The 20,177-nt window shown below is 42.5% G+C and overlaps 1 protein-coding gene across 3 annotated transcripts in view; it reads right to left on the bottom strand.

Annotated features, from left to right (window-relative positions):
* Nucleotides 1–19,062, bottom strand: part of RAI14 (retinoic acid induced 14) — an 85,979-nt gene extending 66,917 nt beyond the window's left edge. For 2 of the 3 annotated variants that reach the window (XM_082782979.1, XM_082782981.1), the window contains exons 1-2: nucleotides 18,892–19,062; nucleotides 8,326–8,417 (exon numbers count right to left, since the gene is read on the bottom strand). In XM_082782979.1, coding sequence (XP_082639105.1) covers nucleotides 8,326–8,361 — 36 coding nt within the window. In that variant the 5' untranslated portion in view covers nucleotides 8,362–8,417; nucleotides 18,892–19,062. Of the gene's footprint in view, nucleotides 1–8,325; nucleotides 8,418–18,642; nucleotides 18,713–18,891 lie in introns of those variants that run through there. The other variant, XM_082782980.1, reaches the window with a different exon arrangement.
* Nucleotides 19,063–20,177: the final 1,115 nt, after the last annotated feature.

Below are 20,177 nucleotides of genomic sequence, written 5' to 3'. Positions count from 1 at the left end.
TTATATTCATCCCAATTTTGTGTTTTCCTTCTACATAGGTCTACAGTTTTTAAACACTCCCTTAATCACTATAGCTAACACAGAGTGGTGAAACACAAACATCAGCCATCAGTCTCACCTGACACAAAAAATCTTCAGCCCACAGAAGTCCTCCTCACAGCTGTGCTAAAAAAAAAAAAAAAAAAAAAGCAACTTCCTTATAACAACCACAATGAACTACGATACAGGAAGTCCTCTTCATCACTATTCCCTCTACCTGTCTGCCCAAACCTTGGAGCAAAGAAGGCATCTTCAATGAGGTGCTGGCAGTCCAACTGTCTGAACTGTCCTTAATTACTACATGGTATTTCCTGGGAAGAATGCTATTCTCCTCTACACTTAAGCTTCATGGATCCTTCAGAACATTCATGGCTTGAAACTCAAGGAGATGCAAAAGTGTGGCAAGCCAGGGAACAGAAAAGGACTTAACATGTCTCTAATGCTAGACACAGCTCACATTTGACTACAAGCAAGCAGAACAGCTCCTTGAAGAACAGGACCAGAAAGGGTTGCTGAATAAGGCGAACAATACATGTGTTTCAGTTTGATAAACTTTTTATTTATTTATTTATTTATTTTTAACATTTGCTGTCTGCTTGTACCATTCATAGGCTCTCAAAAGATAAGCATGGAATGAAAAGGCTCAAGTCTCGTCTCCAACAGAATAAGATGTATGTGTGTTTTATTGTTTAGTTAATACTACAGTGCCTATTCTCAGCAAATGTTTTTATACTTAGTAAAGACAAGAGACAACACTTCAGATGAAGACTAGACCACTCATTAAATCCCTTTAAAAGAGTTTTAACTGACAGCTGGACAGATTTTTTTGTTGTTGTTAAAAAAAATCAGACTAGGCACAAATAGTGCCAAAAAGGAAGAGCAAGGATATAGTGTACCACAGTAAGAACGCACAGACAGCTAATTTATCATATTTTTTATTTATTTTACTTTACATTTAAATCTTACTAAAGATAAGCAAATAAATGAAAAAAAATTACAATTGCTTTTTTGCAACTTTTCCAAACACAGGCCTTTGAACTTTTGTGCTTTGTTTAAAGGGACACAAAAGACATGTTTCTACACAACAAAAATTCCTTTCTTGTTACCAATATATTTAAAAATACTATCTTTTTTTTCCCAGTGTGTATATGCCAATTTGCCTTTCTTTTTCCTACCCACCCCCACTTCATGCTGCCTAGTTTTGGTACTTGATCTAGTCTTGAACTGTCAACAAACTGGCTAGTTTCACATTCTAATTCTTCTGCATTGATCTAATAGAGTTTTGTAGATCAATGTCCCAACCACTACAGGGTTTAACTCTAAAACAGCTTTGTAACCGAGGGGGGGAGGCGGGGGGTTGTGTCCATTTCTGCAAAGGCTTTACATGTTCTTTTTAATGAGGAAGCACATGAGAATGGCACATGCAGAACACAGATGCAATGTGTTTAGCTGGCCAAGTGCTGCTCAGGATAGCAGGGCAGAGCAGTGTTTGAGGCCAGCCAGCGACTAACCAATGTTTCTGTTCACACAGCCTACAATATTCCTCCAGCTCCAAATGGAAGAACAAGTGAGGAGGCATCTGGGATAACAAAGTTGAGAGGCCTGAGCAGGCACTTGGGAAAAGATGACACCTTTCCCTTTCCCCAAGCTAAATTTGCACAAGAGTCATCATTTTTGTGTCACTCTGTGCTGCTAAGAATATGACTCTATGGCCAGTAATAATGGGACATACTGTTCCTCATGTAACTTGGGGCACAAACATGGGTGGAGGTAGAAATCAAAAGAAGTGCAGAAGCTGTGTATCGTGTCCTTAGCCAGCCCTGCCGGTTTGATCTGACAGTCCTTCAGCCCCAGCGCTTCTTTCGACTTCAATCGCCAGATTTAATAGAGTTCCACTTGACATGCAATGACATTGTGGGGCTACCTAATCAGGGCTGCAGCTGTCCGTGATTGACCCAGCCTGTGGATGAACAATGCATACTTAACAGACAAGGAACCAGCACCATAGCAATAATGAATTTGTAGCTCACAATGACATTTTGTTACAGACTGACAAGGCACAGCTGGGAGCCCAACCAGGATGTTCTCTACTACACTCCTGTCTATAATCCTGTTTTAGGAAATAACTACATGTTTGTTCAGAGTAATCCAACTCCAGCTCAGGCTCCCCTGCCATAATTTCAACCACCACAATACAGTTCTCTTTTGATCTATTTCCCTTTTTTTCTGTCACAACCATTTGGAGATGCTGCAGGCTGTTGCCAGAATGCGATGTGATGAGAAGCCACACGCGACTTCGTGCATTCTGCCACAGCTAGGTGCTTTCCCTTACACAGCTAGCTGATCAGCAGGCATCCCACAAGAGCCCAGTTATTTCTCCATACAGAACAAATACCAAAACGGTAACTCTTACCCAACAGCTTCAACTGTCCCTCCCATCCCTTTCAGATCTTTCCTTTTCCCCTTCTGTTCTTCCCTATCCTTATCTCTAAGTCCTTGCTCACTTCTTTTCTCCATTACGTTTTCCTTCCATCACTAAAAGAGATGCTACATCACTTACATGTCACTTTAGCCCCCTCATAGATGGCTGAAATGCACAAGAATTACTGTTCACATGAATAAAGTAATTTTTTTACTCTAAGTACATTCCTGTTGTCAGTAATGTCAAAGAGACGCTATGTGATGTCAAGATGTTCATACTGAACTGACTGCAACAGGCAGCAGGTCTTACTCTACGTACCATAAGCCTCTGAATGCATTTAACTTATTTTCTGCACAAACATGTAAGTTTTGCCTAGAAGAGCAGGCTGACTAGAGCAGTTGTACTCTGTCCAGAACTGGAGGCATGACGCCAAACAGCTCCCATGCTGAAAATGCGGTGGAAGGTAAAATCCTCAACTCCAGACAGAAGGAGGCAGAAGCAGGAGCCACCACATTTGTTTCAAGAGAGAGGATAAATCCTGCTTTTCCAAGAGGAGGTGGAGGAGAACGTCCAGAGCATTCCAGAAAGTAAGTCTCCTCCTACACACTGTATAGTGGAATCCGAAGATCCAAAGACACTTACACACAAGTTTCAGTAGTTCATTTTCTGAATAACTGGGGAGAGTGATCAGAAAACATTGCTATTCCATTTTATAGCCAGCATGAATTTTGTATGCCTTTTTTTGTAACAATTACCCTGAAAGAAAATAGTATGTGTACACAGGGCAGATAGAGCAATTTTCAACAATCCCATGTTCCTTTTTAGGTCAATTGCAGTTTTCAGTGGACCAAAAAAAAAAAAAAAAAAGGCTATTTAAAAGAGATTCTGCTTCATTATTTTTAAAGTTGCCCCACCCGAATTTTGTTCTCCCACACACTCACTCACTCCAGAGCACATGGGAACACAGCAATTTCAGTGGAATGTATCCCAGCAATCTTTCAGTTCCAGACCCCCACATAGCATTTTATACTATAAAAACTGTTGAATAGGAACCTACTAGTTAGAACGCTGGGCATTAAAAAGAAGTGCCAAGCCTTAATTAGCATAGCCTCTAGGTTAAGACTGAGATATTTTATACTACAGCGTACCTAACTGCCTCATTACTTCAAGATTTATGGAACAATGACTACACCACAGGCCAAAACGAAGAAATTTCCATACAAACTGAAAACTTTTCCTCCCTCATTTGATAGCAAAACAAATAGGCACTTCCAGAAATACCAGAAGTTTGAGCTGGCAATTAGCATTGGGAAATCCCAGCCTGTCTTGGCTCTGCTTCTGACAATAGTTACTTTTTCTGCTTAACTGCACAGTCAATTCTAAATTTTAAAGACACTCTAATATTTTAATTATTCAATATTGAAGGTATGCAGAAACAAATCCCAATTCTGATCTTCCACTTGCCCAGTCAACAGGCTAGCAAAAAGAAGAAAATAGCTATGTTGTCAAATCACAAGAAATGTTTTTCAGCTGATCTTCAATACTCACAGCAAACAGCCCTAAAAAATTTCGGTTATTTTCCCCACTGACATAAGTCAGTGTGAAAAAAATCCAATCCATCACAACCTTCACACATCCTTTTTCTAGAAGAATTGTAAATACTGTTAAAAACAAAATCACCTAACAAGGTCATCTAGGTTCCTACAATATCTTAGTATCAAAAAGCAAGATATGTAAATGCAGGTGCCCACAAATTTGGATGAGCATCTTGTCATATTTAAGAAGCAGACAAAACATGTTTAGACAGGTTTGATATCTGTGTACATTTGAAAATCCACCCGGCCCTGATCTGCCTGTTTCAGATTCTAGACTCTTTTGAAGTCAGGCCACAAACTGACTAATTACTACAGAAAACATTCAAATCTCAAATATTAACATCAATTAAGAGGCTCATTTAAACACCTGTAGTACTGGTTTTAATTGGATTATTTCACATTCTACTTCTGCAGACAGAAACACTGAAGAACTTCTGAATTTGTGGTTGAAGACATCTATTCTCCACCATATTCCTACAGTCTATTCCTGCAGATAAAATTCCTACAGGCAGTCCATAAATAAATTCAGGCTCTGAAACAATAGCTCTTGATATCAACACAACTTCTTTAAGTATCATATGTAACAGGTGACTTGCAACAATTAAAATGGCCATCCATTGGTCTGCTTTTAGGTGTTACTACCAACAGTAGATTTTGAGTTTGATAACAAGGAGCAAAGAAGTAAGGAAAGAGCTGAGAAAATATAGCTCCTCAGGCAGAAAAAGAGCCTAGTTCCTTTGTCAAGACATATGTGCAATTTCTGTCATTTTGTCTACAGATAGTTGAAGTATGCACAACCACTACCTACCTTCTAGTCTCAGTGTTTCCTCCCACCTATGCATCCCCTTCAGATTTCTAGACTACATACATCCTGCTGTAACTGTACATCACACTTTGACAATGCTTGTTTGTGACAGGGCTATAAATCTCACTCCTCCACACCAAATACACACGTTCACATGGCAACAGTCACCCTAAGGAAGGATTTCACAGCAATTAAATGTGTCAAGGGAAAAAAGATTCTCCAGTTAATGGAGCTGCCTGTGCACACAGACAGTGAATCAGGCAAAGGAGAGGGGAGCTGAGTAGCAAAAGCAAGAAATGCAAAGCCACCAGAGGACTAATGCTCTCGTCTCTCAGCTGTGGACTACATCAATTCTGCTAAATATCAGAATTAGCAGCCTTTTACTTGTGTGTTCCTGCAACTCCTTTGCTGTCATTCTCAGCCCAGTGCTTTTTAGGCCAATAATCTGAAAGCATGATCTGACAACACAGCTAAAACAAGCAAAGAAAGGGAAGTCCTGCTGCTCCTCCTCATTTCACCATTCCTCTTGGGGCTGACCACACAGAGAGACAAAGCAGGGAGTTAACCAACTAATCCAGCTAAAACTAACCCCACAATGTAATTTTCCATCACTTTAGGTTCCTGAACTGACTCACTGTTACCCTCAACAAGGGTCAAACATCCTTAAAAACAGAAGGGCAGAGATAGAAGAGGGAACAGGACCATCTTTTTTGAAGCTGCAAGAGTGGTACAGACATGGCACTAAAGCAAAGCCACACAGCAGAGAGACTTATACCTATGGCTAAGTATCAGCAGTTATGCCCACTTTCAATTCAGCCATTCCAGAGAGCTTTAATATACCATTGAAGTTGCCTACCCGGTCTTTGCTTTAGCATACAGTTTTGTTATCAGACTTACTGCTAGAGAAGTGTTTGAGTAATTCCTGTCTCCCACGCACACCTTAAAGACTTATTCCTACTCCTCCCCTCTTCCTATGTTTTTTTATGTTAACAATGAGGCTAAAAAAAGAGGTACCATTCCTTACCCCAAGACACCTCCAGCTCTACAGAATAAGACATTAAAGATTTCCTCCAGAATGCCATACAGGGGAGGCAGAATGAAAGGAAAAAAAAAAAAAAAAACAAACAAACAAAGAGGGGGGTTAACAAAAAAAAAAAAAGTCCCTCTATCCCTGCTGACTTTCCTCTTATCCCCATCCTGAAAGCAGTTACCACATTTTATATAAATTGAGATACAAATAAGACTTAATTCCAATTAAAACCACCTCCTCCCTCCTCCCATATTATAGCTAAGGGCAGCTTCTGGAAACTAAAGAAGAGAAAGATAATTTTCCTTGCTTATCATGCACGAAATACAGAACAGCTCCTGTTGGCTGTTTTGAATTATGCCCTTAAGGTTTGGCTTCAACACTGAGGAAATAAGACTGTCTTGAGTTTAGACTGCTGTGCTCGTAGAGCTACATATCTAAACATTAGGTATCTTAAAAATCCTTTGTGGTCAACTTTGCAAGTTTTTTTTCCAGCCAGTAGACAGCAGTAGTATCAAAACAGCAATTACTTTCAGACCTCCCTTGGTTTTGGGGAGAGGTATGAGTGAGCTGTCAAGGCCAGGCGAGTAAGAAGTGAACCAGTGGAATTTATAACAGTGGGTGGACTAGCTTCAGCAAGATCTAGTTGCATCATGCATGTCACTTAGCCTTTGCTCTAGAGCAGCAGCCCAGCCAACAAGCATAAAAGTGTGAATGAAGTCATCCTAACACACAGGCACACCTAACTTCCATAATACCAAGTGCGCTCATGCGTTAGCCAAGGGACTCCTCTCATTACTCAAGCAGATGCCTAAAGGAAGTTTTACTGGCATAGGTCAACTCAAACTGCAACTGCTGCTACTCTTTCCATCAGTGGTGGCAACTTCTGACCACCAAGTAAGCAACTGAAGACCAAGAGGCATCTGGGGTTAGATAACTGTGCCACTGGCCAAAATGTCCTGGTGAACAGCAAAAGCCAAGTATCTCTTAAACAGTTTAGTGTTTCACTCTGCTCCCAAAGGTTGGTTGACATATTTAGCTTGGTTATAGGAGCTGGCTTTCTTATAAAGGCCTCTTGCTAAAATGAAGGAGTAGAACAACCACCAGAACCGTTGCTACAGTGCCAGCACAGCAGCTGCCTGCACTAGATGCTAACCAGCAGCTCAGAGACTTTGTAAGCTGTAATCAGCACATCTACAGATCATGGCACAACATTTCTTCCTTCTTCCCAGCTACTGAAGCTCATTACAAGCTGAGACCACTAGACTAGAGAGACCACTCTAACACTGTGCCACAAGACCATCTTTACATCAAAGTACTGCTTGTACTGCTCCCAAGTGCAGTGTGTGATGAATATCAAAACTTCTAAAGAAGCTACACTTTCAAATCTAATGTATATTCATCAAACTTGGCTGCTCTAAGATCCTGTGGGAATCTGGCAACAACAAGCACCACATCATTTCTCTCAAAGCAGCACGCAAGTTGCAGAAGGATGAAACATAACATTCTTTGTGGATCATGGAGGTGTTTTTTTGTTGTTGTTGTTTGGTTGTGGGTTTTTTTATTTGGTTGTTTTTTTAAATTCCACACAATATCAGGAAAGTCAATTAAATCCAAAGTCACCCACATCACTGACTGCTCACTGCACTATCGTGTGAGCATCAACATTAGTGCATAGCAAGAAGCTAGAATGAGTAGCAGCAATAAAAGAAAGCGAAGGACAGGGCCAGACTGCAGCACTCCCACTGCTCCAAGGGAAGTACACTTGCTGTACAATTTCAAGCTTGGGTCCACCTGATACTACCCTTAGCAAGAGACAATATGTAACATGCAGGATAATGTCTCTCTAAATGCAGCTGTGAAGAGTGTTCTGTAGAACCTCCGTATTTATGCCTGCTGCCCTCACTGATCAAGCCTTGTATCGACCTCTCCTGTCACACTGGAACTGATAAGCCACATCTCGCCCTAATTGTACAGCTGGTTCCCGTATTCTTGCTGACAAAGAAACCCCGACACAGGCTGAGGAGACCTTTTGTTAAGTGCTGAAACACCACACTGATAAGAATGATGATATGTTTAGACAGAAATATGATTGGGCAGTAAAGTCCTTACTAGGCGTAATCCTGTACCTGGAACCAAGTTTCAGTCCAGGCATCAGCACAATCTAACAGAAGTTCTGCAGACCCTATCTGTACATGCTTGATTCAATTATTCCAAAAAGGGAGAAAGGTAGTGAAATACCATTACTTTGCATAACAGAGACTTGCACTCCGAAATAGAAACAGCCTACTACATGCTGTACTCAGCTGTTGCCTTTGTGCTTGGAAAAAAAGCTGTTATTCTCTGTAATTCATTAACCTACAACCTTATCAAGGTGGGAGTGAAGAACTTGTTTCCAGCATGGAAACCAGCAATCAAACCGAGCAGAAATACTTACGTCACTCTTCCTGAACTTTGCTTTTAAGCTCTTCATGCTGATCACATTCAACCTTCCAAATCTTTGAGAAGCTTTTTATCCTTCTTCAATATCTAAACAAACAACAACAAAAAAGAGAGAAATAAGATTCCAACTTGATACCTTTCAGTTCATTGGCAGCCAAGTCTGAATTGAATTTGCATACGTATATCACCCTTTGAGGGTTTAGCCCTCAAGCTCTAAAAAAGATTAACAGCCAGCTAAGAGAAGTGTTCTGTATTTCCAAACTTAAAAGCAAGCCTAAGTCTGATCACAGAAGAACATAGGAGGCCTTTGCCAAAAACACAAATGTGTATCACATTATTACTTCCTACCTATCACTATAAGTACATCACTCACACATTCATACACGTAGCATCTCTCTCTGCCCACATCCAATTTTAACATTAATGTCAAAGCAGCCATTTTTAAAGAAGAAAAAGCAGAAAGTTATATGTACAGCCATTCAATTAAAACCTCACTATCCTACAACTGTGCATCTGTATTGTACAAAGTACTACGCATATTGCCAAGGCAGTACATGCACAAATTTCACCACTAACCAATTCAGAAGTACACCAAAACCATGCATGACACGTATTAGTTAGGTCAATGCAATGTAGCAGGTAGAACCATCTAAGCAAGAGGGGTCATCACTGGAAGAACTGTTTCATACTTTTCCCCAAAAGAAACTGTAAGTTTATTCTTGCAATCATAGCTATTTTAATTTGACAATGCACTATCGATTACAAACAGTCATATTCCTCCTTCCTCTCTTTCAAATGAAGAAAAGCAGCAGTAACACAACATCTACATCCAGCATTACAGACAAGCTGCGAGCTTTTACAGGGAAATGGGGAAATAGCATCTATAGCAAAGTTTCCTACAGCAAGCTACAATATACAATAATCAAAGATAAATGTAAATGGGGAAAACATAATACAGCAGCATGGCAACGTGTTTATTCATAGATGACAGTAGAAAAGCTTAATGAAACAGCACCATACTTGTGGACTGGACAAAGCCACCTGTACAAAAAATATTCCAGCTTTCTTGTTCTACAGTATGCTCACTGGAATAGTACTCATCTACATATTTTAGCTGCTCTACAAATTCCTGCTGAAAGAAAAGTTTAAAGTGAAGGGTGTTCAGCTGTATAAACTTCCTCCCTCCACCCTGGAAAAGAAAAAAAGGAGAAAAATATTACTAGTCTAGCCAAATAAATAACTGAAAAGAAGACTGGAACATAAATCCAAACAGGTCATGGTGGGTCACTAATGTTTTGCATTACTCTTCAGAAACAGCAGATTACAGTTTGATTGGCAAAGAGAGATTCAATTATTCCATAAGAGAAAGTCCCTTATTATGAAGAAAGTTGCTACATTCTATATGACTCCTCTACTATGAGAGAGTTTCAAAATGTAACTATGCAGTAAGATCTTTATAGAGTATATAAAAATGCTCCCACAGAACAGAACGCAGAACACCATCCAGGAAGAGGAATTAGCACTAAGTAAACATGTCACTTTGTTCAAACCCATATTTAATTGGCAGCCATTTAAGACACACACAAGTACATTTCTTAAAAAAAGAATAAACAAAACAAACAAAATCCCATACACTGCAGATACACAAATACATTTCCCACAGACCTCCAACAGGTAATTTGGATGGGATAATTCTGTAGGCTGTTAAAATATCATTAACTCTAATTATATGACTCTAAGTCTAATTAAATAATCATCCTAAAGTCATGTCAGATTCCTGACTGCTTCCACGTAATACAAACGTTGGGTTTTACTCTAAGTTCTTGCTGTTCATCTCAAGGTACAGGACCTCAGAGAATGAGATTGTGGCATTGTGTTTAAATCCTTATCGTGCAAGGGGGAAAACAACTGCAGAAGCTTTTCACTCCCTGCCTTAAGTGACAATTTCTTTGCTTTCTCCTGGGCTGAATGAACTAAAAAATTGGAAGCTCTGAAAAAGCAAAAAGAAAGAATTATTTTAGATTGCTCTGATAGAAGCAGAACGCTGTATTTCTGCTACACCTATTCAAACTTTGAAGAAAGTGTGAAACTGCAGACCAGCTGTCATAACCTGCAGTGGAAATGAGCCTGAACCTCAGCAAGAGCCCAATAATCTCCTAACTCATCCTCTAGCAACACCAAGGATAATGAGACTTGCAAAGACCAGAAATGCCACAGTATGGACAAGACAAATGCCATTACATTTATCTAGCTTTCTTTATATACCACACCAGCAAAAGTTTTTTGGGGAAAAAAGATTTAAAAGAACTTTAAGCTGAGAAACATCACACAGTATCCTACATAATCCAAATTTAACACATCTTTTTAGAATTAGAAGGTAAACAAAAAGGTATCCAGTTTAAATAGCCTATTTATTAAGGTAAAAACAAAGTTTTTGCATGGGGAATTAAAATCATGAAGTCTTTCCTCACAGACAGATTGCCAAAGAATTGCCTGCTATAGGTCATCTTTCCCCTTCCCACCCCCGACAGCATTTTTGGCTCCCACGAACGAAATATTTGTTATAGCTCCCATGGAAATGAAGTACTAAAGTACAGGGCTATGGGAAAGATGGCAAATCCTTGTAGGTATACACATGGAAGAGCTGCAAAGCTGAACTCTCTTCTGCGAGGAACCTGTAGCAGTCTAACAAGCTTTGCAAGCACTCCCAGTATGCTACTTTTCCCAGTTTCAGGAAGGAAGAAGGGAGGTGAGCTGTGTTTCTGCTAGAAGCCAACTTATTTTTTCCCACAGGATACTTCACTTCTTGCGTAAGTGCATTTTATACATTAAATTTGAAACTTATATCCACAGCATAATTAAAAAAGCATGCACAAGCACACAAAAACAGCATTCCTAAGTTTAGTGTGTGTCACATCTGTATTTTTTCCATAAAAGATAGTTAAACACAAACATTAAGATTACAGCTCATGTATCATAATGCCCATAATCCCTCAGCTGTAGAGATAAAAACCCATGAAACAGTGAGGGCTGTCTTTTCTTGGCGCAGTTTAAAGGAGGAAGTCACCTCTCAAAGGGTGTAATTATTGGAACTGATGCAAAAAGAGGTCAACATTCTGATTCAGCAGAGCTTTATGACAACTGCTCGTTTGCCAGAGGGGGGATAAAGGAAGCACCGTTAATAAACTCCTGTTTTACAAGACAGGAAATGACAACTAGAAATTCACTATGGAGAATCAAGACATTTCAAAACAATTTCTGCAATGAATCACAGGTATTAACAAGAAGCAAGTTCTACCTATGGCGGCATTTCTCCCTTTTCAAAACAAATGTGGTAATAAATCCTCAGGGCTGTCATTTTGAAGCTGCAGAAAGTTTTGCAGTAGAGAATTGCTTAACTCCAGAGATTCTCAACAGCTAATGCTGATCACATGTTTTTAAACACTATCTCCAAAATTAAATATCTGGTCCTCTATCTCATCTTCCTTTAGCTTAATATTAATAGCTTTCAGGAAGACAAGCCACAGAAAACATCTTTAGGTTGGTGGTAAACCTATCTAGTTAAAAACAAGAGACATTGAAGTGGCAGTGATCTTCAGCCTCAATAATTTCATTGAAACTGTGTTTTAAAAGACAATAGACTCATCGGGTTTAAATGTAGGAAGCAGATTAAGATAATCTCCCCTACTGATTCACAGTAAGATTTGGGCAAACCACAGTAAACAACCATACTGACATTTTTTTCCCCCTTTCACTAGTTCACAGCAAAACCAGAGCAGGGCCCTTCCTGTGATGTTACTATTAACTCCTTGAATGGCCAAAGATCCACTGAAGCAACAGTAAAACAGCCTTAGGATATTCAATGCTTACTGTTCATGGCAATGACTGCTACCCTTTAATAATTAGAACATGCTGAATTTAATTAATTTTAGGTGTCAAAAGTCCTGCATCTCTTTCAGAACACAATGACAAGCCTCCGTGTCTGGCAATGCTCTTCTGCAGCAAAGCATCGTTTATAATGTCAACTAATTTCCCGTTCCACTCCCAAAAATATGTATTTTTCCCCTACCATTATTAGGCTACAGAAAAGAACTAGAGACTCCATACAAGGTTTGGTAACATAAGGAGAAACCAATATATATATGAAAAAAATGGTCTCAGAGAGTACCATTGCTATCGCACATTCACATCTCCTTTGTGTGAATACACCTCCTCTCTCAGGAGAAAGTAAGAGGTCCCAGCAATCACTTCTGCCTTGTACTCCAGCACCTCAACTTCATTTATTCTCTGGATGGCCATCATTTTTCCAAAACACAAGCCCTGCTCTGCCCCAGGAGAACAAGCCTTGGTAGCAGCCAGGTCTGCATGGCCACCAGAAGCATCCACAGCACTAGCTTTTCTTGTGCTGCCCACCTTCAGTACCCAACCCATCAAGTGCTTCACATGCTTCAGCTACCCTGACCTACAAACCAATACCAAGAACGTGCCCAAAAACAAGCTTCTCCTTAGCACTGGCAAAGCCCTCTGCACAACCTGGAGGCATTAGCCACTACCCAGCCTCTTCAGTTTGCACATGACTACAGGCAAGTCCATATTGTGCTACAAATATCCACCCAGCACTTCATCTTGGACCACCTTCTCGTTTCCATCCAGCTGAGAGTATTTCTCTCTCCACTTCTCAGGCCAAAGCAGGGAAGCATGTACAATCTGACCAAAAGCAATGGGAACATTTCCCCACTCTTTATCAGCACAACTCAGTTTTTCCATCTGGAGTAATCCGTCCTCCTCTTCCTCCTCCTATCATAAGAAAAGTCAAATGGAACTTAATGTCACCTATAAAGACAAATAATTCTTGGCTTGGTTAATCTATTATTACTTACCAATGAAAACACACTGAAAAATGCACTGAGAAGCCCAAGTACTACACAAGATTGGGAGTGATTTATATACAGTTAATCCCACTCCAAACAGAATCAGACATCAGAGATAGGAAGGGCCTTGAGTAACTTAGTACTATCCCTCTATCTGTTCACAAATCACTGGCAAAGATGTGCTGAACTGTACAAATTTAAGCATTTGAGCCCAGAAGTTATCGCTCCATAGATATTGCATCACTAACAAATGCAGTTATTGCTCCTCCCTCCAGAATGCTTTGAATCAGCTTTCTACTCTTACATGTCCTTCTGATACTCAAAATTTGCAAATATTTTACTTCATTTCTAATGTTTTCAGCTAAAGCAATATCAGCCTTCGGGGACGTAGTACAAGAAATACAATTGTTAGAGTGTGTCCAGAGGGGGGTCACAAAGATAATCATGGGGCTGGAGAACCTCTTCTACGAAGAGAGGCTGAGAGAGATGGGGACATTCAGCCTACCCAAGACAAGGCTCCGGGGTGATCCCATTGCTACCCTTCAGTACTTGAAGGGGACTTACAAAAAAGATGGAGAGCGACTCTTTGCTCAATCAGATAATGACAGGAATAGGGGGAATGGTTTTAAACTAAAAGAGGGGAGATGTAGACTAGAGGCAAGGAGGAAATTCTTCACTCAGAGGGTGGTGAGGCACTGGAACAGGTTGTCCAGAGAGGTTGTGAATGCCCCACCCCTGGGGGTGTTCAAGACCAGGCTAGGTGCTCAGGATCAAGCCCTGAGCAACCTGAGCTAGTGGGTGGTGTCCCTACCCGTGGCAGGAGGGTTGGAATTAATGATCTTTGAGAACCCTCCCAACCCAAACTATTCTACGATTCCATGAATAAAAACCAATGCACAACTGTCAATGTGGGGATGTGTGCAATTTGTTAAACAGTGCTTTCTCCTAGTTCTAGATGACTAGGAGAAAGTTCAAATCAATAAGGCCTTAGACACAGTGAGTTACACAGGAGAAGATTAGAGAAAAATCATCAAAATGTGACATTGCTCTGATTTGTTTACTTGGCATATAAGACAGCACTCCAGGCAAAATCCTAGCTCAAGAGAAGTCCAAGCAAATTTGTCATTCACTCATTACACTACAACTTTACTCTGTACTTACTCCAATTCTTTTGTCTTGAAGTATCTGTCAACACACATGCAGCTCACAGTAAGAGACAAGATTTGCTGCATGAGCTGGCACATACTGCTGTCCTTCTCCGCTTTCATTTTCCCCACCTCTAAAACAAAAAGTCCCCCTCTACCTTGTGTGCCCCTCTATTTTAAGACCACATTCTCTGGGTTCATCATACACAAGATACATCGCAGTCCTGACAACTTTTCCCATGTTCAATGCTTAGTCCAACAAGGCTAGATTGGAACCGAAACACATGGCTACAAACAGAAATAGAGAAAAATGATGCAGAGTTCCACTTGCTCAATGCCAGTTATTTAAATGAGAAACCCACATGGATAACAACAGCTAGTACTTGTTTGTACTTACTCACTTCCTAGCATTCTGCATCAATAAACAACTAAGTGCTGCTCAGAACCAGCAAACAATGAGAATCTGCACAGATGCAACCTTAAATCTAAAAAGAGACAGATTCATCAATGTATAGATGAATATTCTGAAATAGCATCAAGGCAGAGCAGACTCCTACTGGGCAGGATACAGAAGAACTGGAACATCAATTTAACACCTGCCAAGCCCCACTCCCCATAAGTTCTGCCCTTATACTTTTGAAGGGCCTTGGAAGAGTATCCTGCTGAAAACTTCCCTAATGCAGAAATGTTCAGAGACGGTGCTAATAACAACTCTCCTATTCTGCTTCCAAGTTTTTGGGTGGGAAAAATATTTTAGCTGATGAAAGTGCAGAGTATTTTTAAACGTTACCTGAAAAAGAGAATTGGGTGTGTTTAGAAATCAAAAATTAAGTACATCCACACCGCACAAAATGTATTAGGAATTCAGATTTTTTCTATTATGGAAGAGTACCAATGCTATAAACAAGCAGAAGATCAGCGCCTGCATCTTAGTGATAATCAAATGAGTTTTATCTGATTTCATTTTGGCTGGTAAAACCTACATTCAATAGTAGCCACACTGCTAGACAAATAGTGGAGGAGATGCAGTGTTCGTGATACTCTCCCATGTTTCAGAGATCTGTGAATCTCTAGAACGTCCTCAGAGTTACCCTGGTGGGAACTCAAGTCCTTGCAAACAAGGTTCTCAAAAATCACTCAGGCACCAAACTGCCCAGAGACTTTTCAGGCTGCCCCAGTGCTGCTGGGAATCGGATGTAGGCCATTGTTTCTGCATGCCCATCTGCAATAGCCCACAGCCACTTGCTGACACTCAGCAGTTATAAGGAAAGAAGTGGGAAGGCCTCATCTCCTTCTAGAGTCCTACAGAGTCACAGACTGACCTACATCGAAGTTCTTTTTCTTTGTAGTGACTGGATAAACTTTGCTCTCCCCTTTACCCAATTCCCTATAGACTCAAGTGGAAAATAAACACAAAAACCCTCCACACATTTTCTTTTACAGAATTTTGAATATGAACAAAGGCTTAAAAAAAAAAAAAAAAAAAAAAAAAAAAAAAAACACACTATGGCAGCTTTAGGAAGTTTGGGCAAGTTATGAGCGCATTCACCTAAAATGCAAGACCTGCTCTACAGAGGAAAGACGTGAGTGAAGATCTAACACTGCCCAGGCAAATGCACTAACCATCAGGCTGCTGGCTCTCCCCTCCAGAAGAGATCACACCAACTAGCACAAGGCCACCAAGATGACGAAGGGACTGCAGCACCTCTGAGGAGAGGCTGAGAGAGTTGCTCAGCCTGGAGAAGAGGACGCTCAGGTGGGATCTCATCAATGTCTACAAATACCTGAGATGAGGGTGCAAAGGGGATAGAGCCAGTCTCTTTTCAGTGGTGCCCAGTGTCAGGACAAGAGGCAATGGGCACAAACTGGAGCACAGGAGGTTCCCTCTGAGCACGAGGAAGCACTTCTGTGCAGTGCAGGTGATGGAGCACTGGGATGTGTGGCCCAAAGAGGCTGTGGGGTATCTCTCCCTGGAGATCTTCAGAAGCTGCCTGGACACAGTCCTGGGCATCCTATTCTGGTGTGTCCCTGCTTGAGCAGGAGGTTGGACCAGATGGACCCAGAGGCACCCTCCAACCTCAACCACTCTGTGATTCTGTGACCGCCACCATCACCTCCAGGCATTACTGACAATCCTGGTCTGGATCTCAAGATGAGGGAAAGATGCTTTCTCTCATTGCTATGGTCTTCTGATTCAGCAGTCCTCTGAAGGTGCCTAGACTAGCTTTTTTCCTTAAATACCTGTGGAGATCTTCAGTTGCTTCCATGCCTTACCAGCCTCACATCTGTCAGTGCGACAGTGTCAAGCTTTGCTATAACATATTACCTGAATCACAGCTATTTACACTCTCTCTTCTACACCCTGAAACTGCATTACTAGGTGACCCTCAAGACATAAGGAGCAGCAAGACCAACAACTCCCAAAGCAATCCCCAAGCTACCTTGCATGCAGAGCTATCACCTGCACCCATGCATTCACAGGCACTTAGACAGCAGCCCCAAGGAACAAGTTAGAGGGACTAGGCTTCCCAGATATGCGGGAAGTACAGGTATGCAAATCCCCAACCCCAAAAGATATAATGGACTGCTCTGCTCCCACCTACCACTCAGCTAATGGAAGCTGCCTGGGATTTTCAGTAGTCTACTATTTCTGCCACTAAGCAAGGCACCGAGCCTTGAATTGATTTGTTCTAATTTTGCTTGTTTTTCCTCTATAGCTATTTCAAGTATTATCCCTACGCAAAAAGGACCAGCCCACAAGCAGCTCTCAAAAGGCATGTGATTAGGGTATTGTTGCAGTAGGATTTACAAATTGCCAACGTCTCACACAAGAAGTTAGCTTTTGTGGTCTCCTGGCACTGCTTCTCCATTAAGAAAGGCATAAACTCCCTATTAGAGAGGGAGTGAAAGAAAAGCAACGTAATGGGGAAGAGTACAAAATAAAAATAAAGATGAGGCAAGTGAGTAAACCCTCCTGCAAAATGCTTACATCCCTCTGAGAGACTGGCAGCCTCCTGCCTCGTCTCTTCTCCACTTGATGCGATCCATTTCTTGGTTCAGGGAAGGAGAGGGGAGGAGATAGCGCTTTACTGCTTCGCTAGCAGATGTGCTCTTGGAAGGGGGAAGAGAATAGCACAGAGCCAATATTTTTAGAGATTGGAGGGATGGACATCTGCTACTGCATAGTGACTTATTGGCACTGAGCTTGGCCTGAACTCAAGAGAACCCTGATCTCATATCCAGCCTCTTTCTACTCAAATGCTCTTTTACTCCGGTTCATACGGCTCTTATGCAATTCTGCTATTAGTAAATAAAATCTCATTGACAGCTTTCCATGAGTGTCCCGCGAAAAGAGCCAAGCAGGTCATTGACAGATATTTACTAGCTTCATGTACTCCTAGTTAATCTGGGACATCAGACGGCCCTTCTAAAGATGACATATGCATATTTTTTGGCATTCCTTTTTTTTTTTTTTAACTTGAAATAAAACAAGCTAATCTTAAACTTGCTGGCATACACGGAAACAAAAAAAAAAAAAAAATCAGCTTCTGCAGAAGTAGCACTCACTCCAGCTCGGCTGCGTTTCGCACCGGATCTGTAAGGAGTGCGCTCACGCTCCCTCCAGAAACAAACAGGGGACTTTGCTGAGATCCCGCAGCGCTGATACAGCGGGATGTCGCCGCACTTTTCACGGTCTCAGGGAAACTTGAGGCTGTCACAAGGAGCCATGGCAGCCTGTGGAAGGCTTTGGCTGCCAAGCGCCGTGCAGGAGAAAAGCAGATCCCTCCTGTGCTGCTGAGACTTAGCAGCGCAGGGCTCTTGCTTAAACTTGACGCGACCCCTCGCGCAGCCTGCCTGCGTTTTAATTACATTTATTTTAATTTAATTACCGTCGTTTCGGAGCAGACACAGGGACCCTCCCCCCGCCCTCCTTGAGCCCCACGCCACCACCCGAGCGCGGATCCCGGTGGGGAGCAAGGCGATAACAGGGGACCAAAGGGGCTCCAGTAATATTAAAATAATAATAATAAATAAAACTAAAGCCCCAGGGGGAAACCACCCGGCGCAGGAGCCGCCACAAGCCCGTCCCCGGGGCCACCGCTTTGTTCCACCGAGGGGACCCGCGCAGACGGCGCTGGCAAGCAGCTGTCACCCCCGCCAGCCCCCGGGGAAACGCAGAAATACCCAAAAGGATGTATTTTATCTATATATATAAAAAAAAAAAAAAAAGAAAAGAAAAAGACAAAAACGGAGCAGCCCCGCGGCGGCGACTCACGGGCTGCTCGCTCCCCGCACCGTGCAAACGGGGCTCTCCGGGGGCGAGAAGGGAGAAGTTTCCTCCTGTTGCGCCGAGCTGGCGGCTTCTCCCCTCCGGAGCAGCTCCGGAGCAGCTCCTTCCCTGCGTCCTTCCTCCTCCTCCTCCTCCTCCGCCAGCAGCAGCAGCCCGGGGCGGCGGGGGCAGGTGGGAGCCGCACACAAAGCCCCGATTCACGCCGTGCGGGCGTGCACAACCTCCCCCTCCTCCTCCTCCGAGCCTCAGCTCACCGCATGGAGCCGCAGCAGCAGCAGCCGCCTCCCGCTCCGCTCCGGTCCCGGTCCCGGTCCCGCTCCGGCTCCGCTCCGGTCCCGCTCCGGTTCCCGGCACTGCGAAGGGCGGAGCGGCGCCGCCGCGCGCCCCGGGACACCCGCGCGCGCGTCACGTGGCGGCGGCGCGCGGAGCCCGCCCGGCCGTTGCGCGGCAGCGCCCCCGCGACCGTTAGCGCTGAGGAGGGGGCTGAGGAGCGGGGGGCGGCGCGCTGCCGTGCCCACCGCCGCCCCCTCTGCTCCCGTCCCTCGAATTAACCTTTCTCTGGGCTTAGAAAATGACAAGTCTGAGCCGAGGTAGTGATTCACTGGACGCGGTCCAAAAAGTAGCTTTCCTCCTCTCACGGCTGCGCCTCGTCCGATGGCAAGCCGCTGTCCCACCTCCGCACCTCACCGCAAACGCCGCAGTTGCCTTCCAGACCCCGTGGAGTGAAGTCTGGACACTTTGTCAACAAATTTACCTCTTAACATTGGTGAGCCTCCACCACAGGAGTCCACCGCTCTTAGCCAACTTCCCACCTCACGGGGTTGGAGAACTGGAGAACGTCAGCTGGTCCCACTCGCCACAACCACGCTCCCCACCTCAGAAGGCCCCCTATAATCTCTTAATCTTTTCTGTTCCCAGCCATATCCACACATGAAGTGGCAAACAGTAAAGGGGAGGAAGTAAGCACTTGAAAACTTTAGGTCATTATTGTAATAGTGGCAAGTATTATTGAATAAATACACTCGGTTATCGCCAGAAGCATACTTTCCTCTCTTAACACGCAGTCCTTACCTCAGCCAATTTATTCTGCATGTGTTTTACCTTTGAGAGCAGACGTAATCGTGCCGGCCCGGTTACCTCTTCTTTTTCTTGTAAAGAAACACCAATGTTAATCTAATATAGTTAATGCTGAAAATTTAATTTGCACAGAAAAAAAAAAGTAAATAGGAAAATTAAACTTCTCCAACAATACCATCTCAGCAGCTACAAAACTTGCTGTGATTATTGTGCAATTGTTTTTAATTCCGGTTATTTTTAAAAGCAAAATACACGTGTACAATATGGTTAGAAAATACCCTGCCTGCTTCTTCAAACACCAGCAAAATTACATGTAATTGTGTGTGACCAATATGAAAGTGATGTAATATGCAAGTATAATCTCTTACATTCTGAGTAGTTTGACCATTATGAAGTTTTACCTGCTTTCATAATGCCAGAATATCATGAAGATGGTTTTTCAGTATGTTTGCATAGGATGGTC

The sequence above is a fragment of the Aythya marila genome, assembly GCF_965140915.1.
Source record: "Aythya marila genome assembly, chromosome: Z".
NCBI lineage: Eukaryota > Metazoa > Chordata > Aves > Anseriformes > Anatidae > Aythya > Aythya marila.
This window is presented reverse-complemented; position numbering and strand designations above follow the sequence as displayed.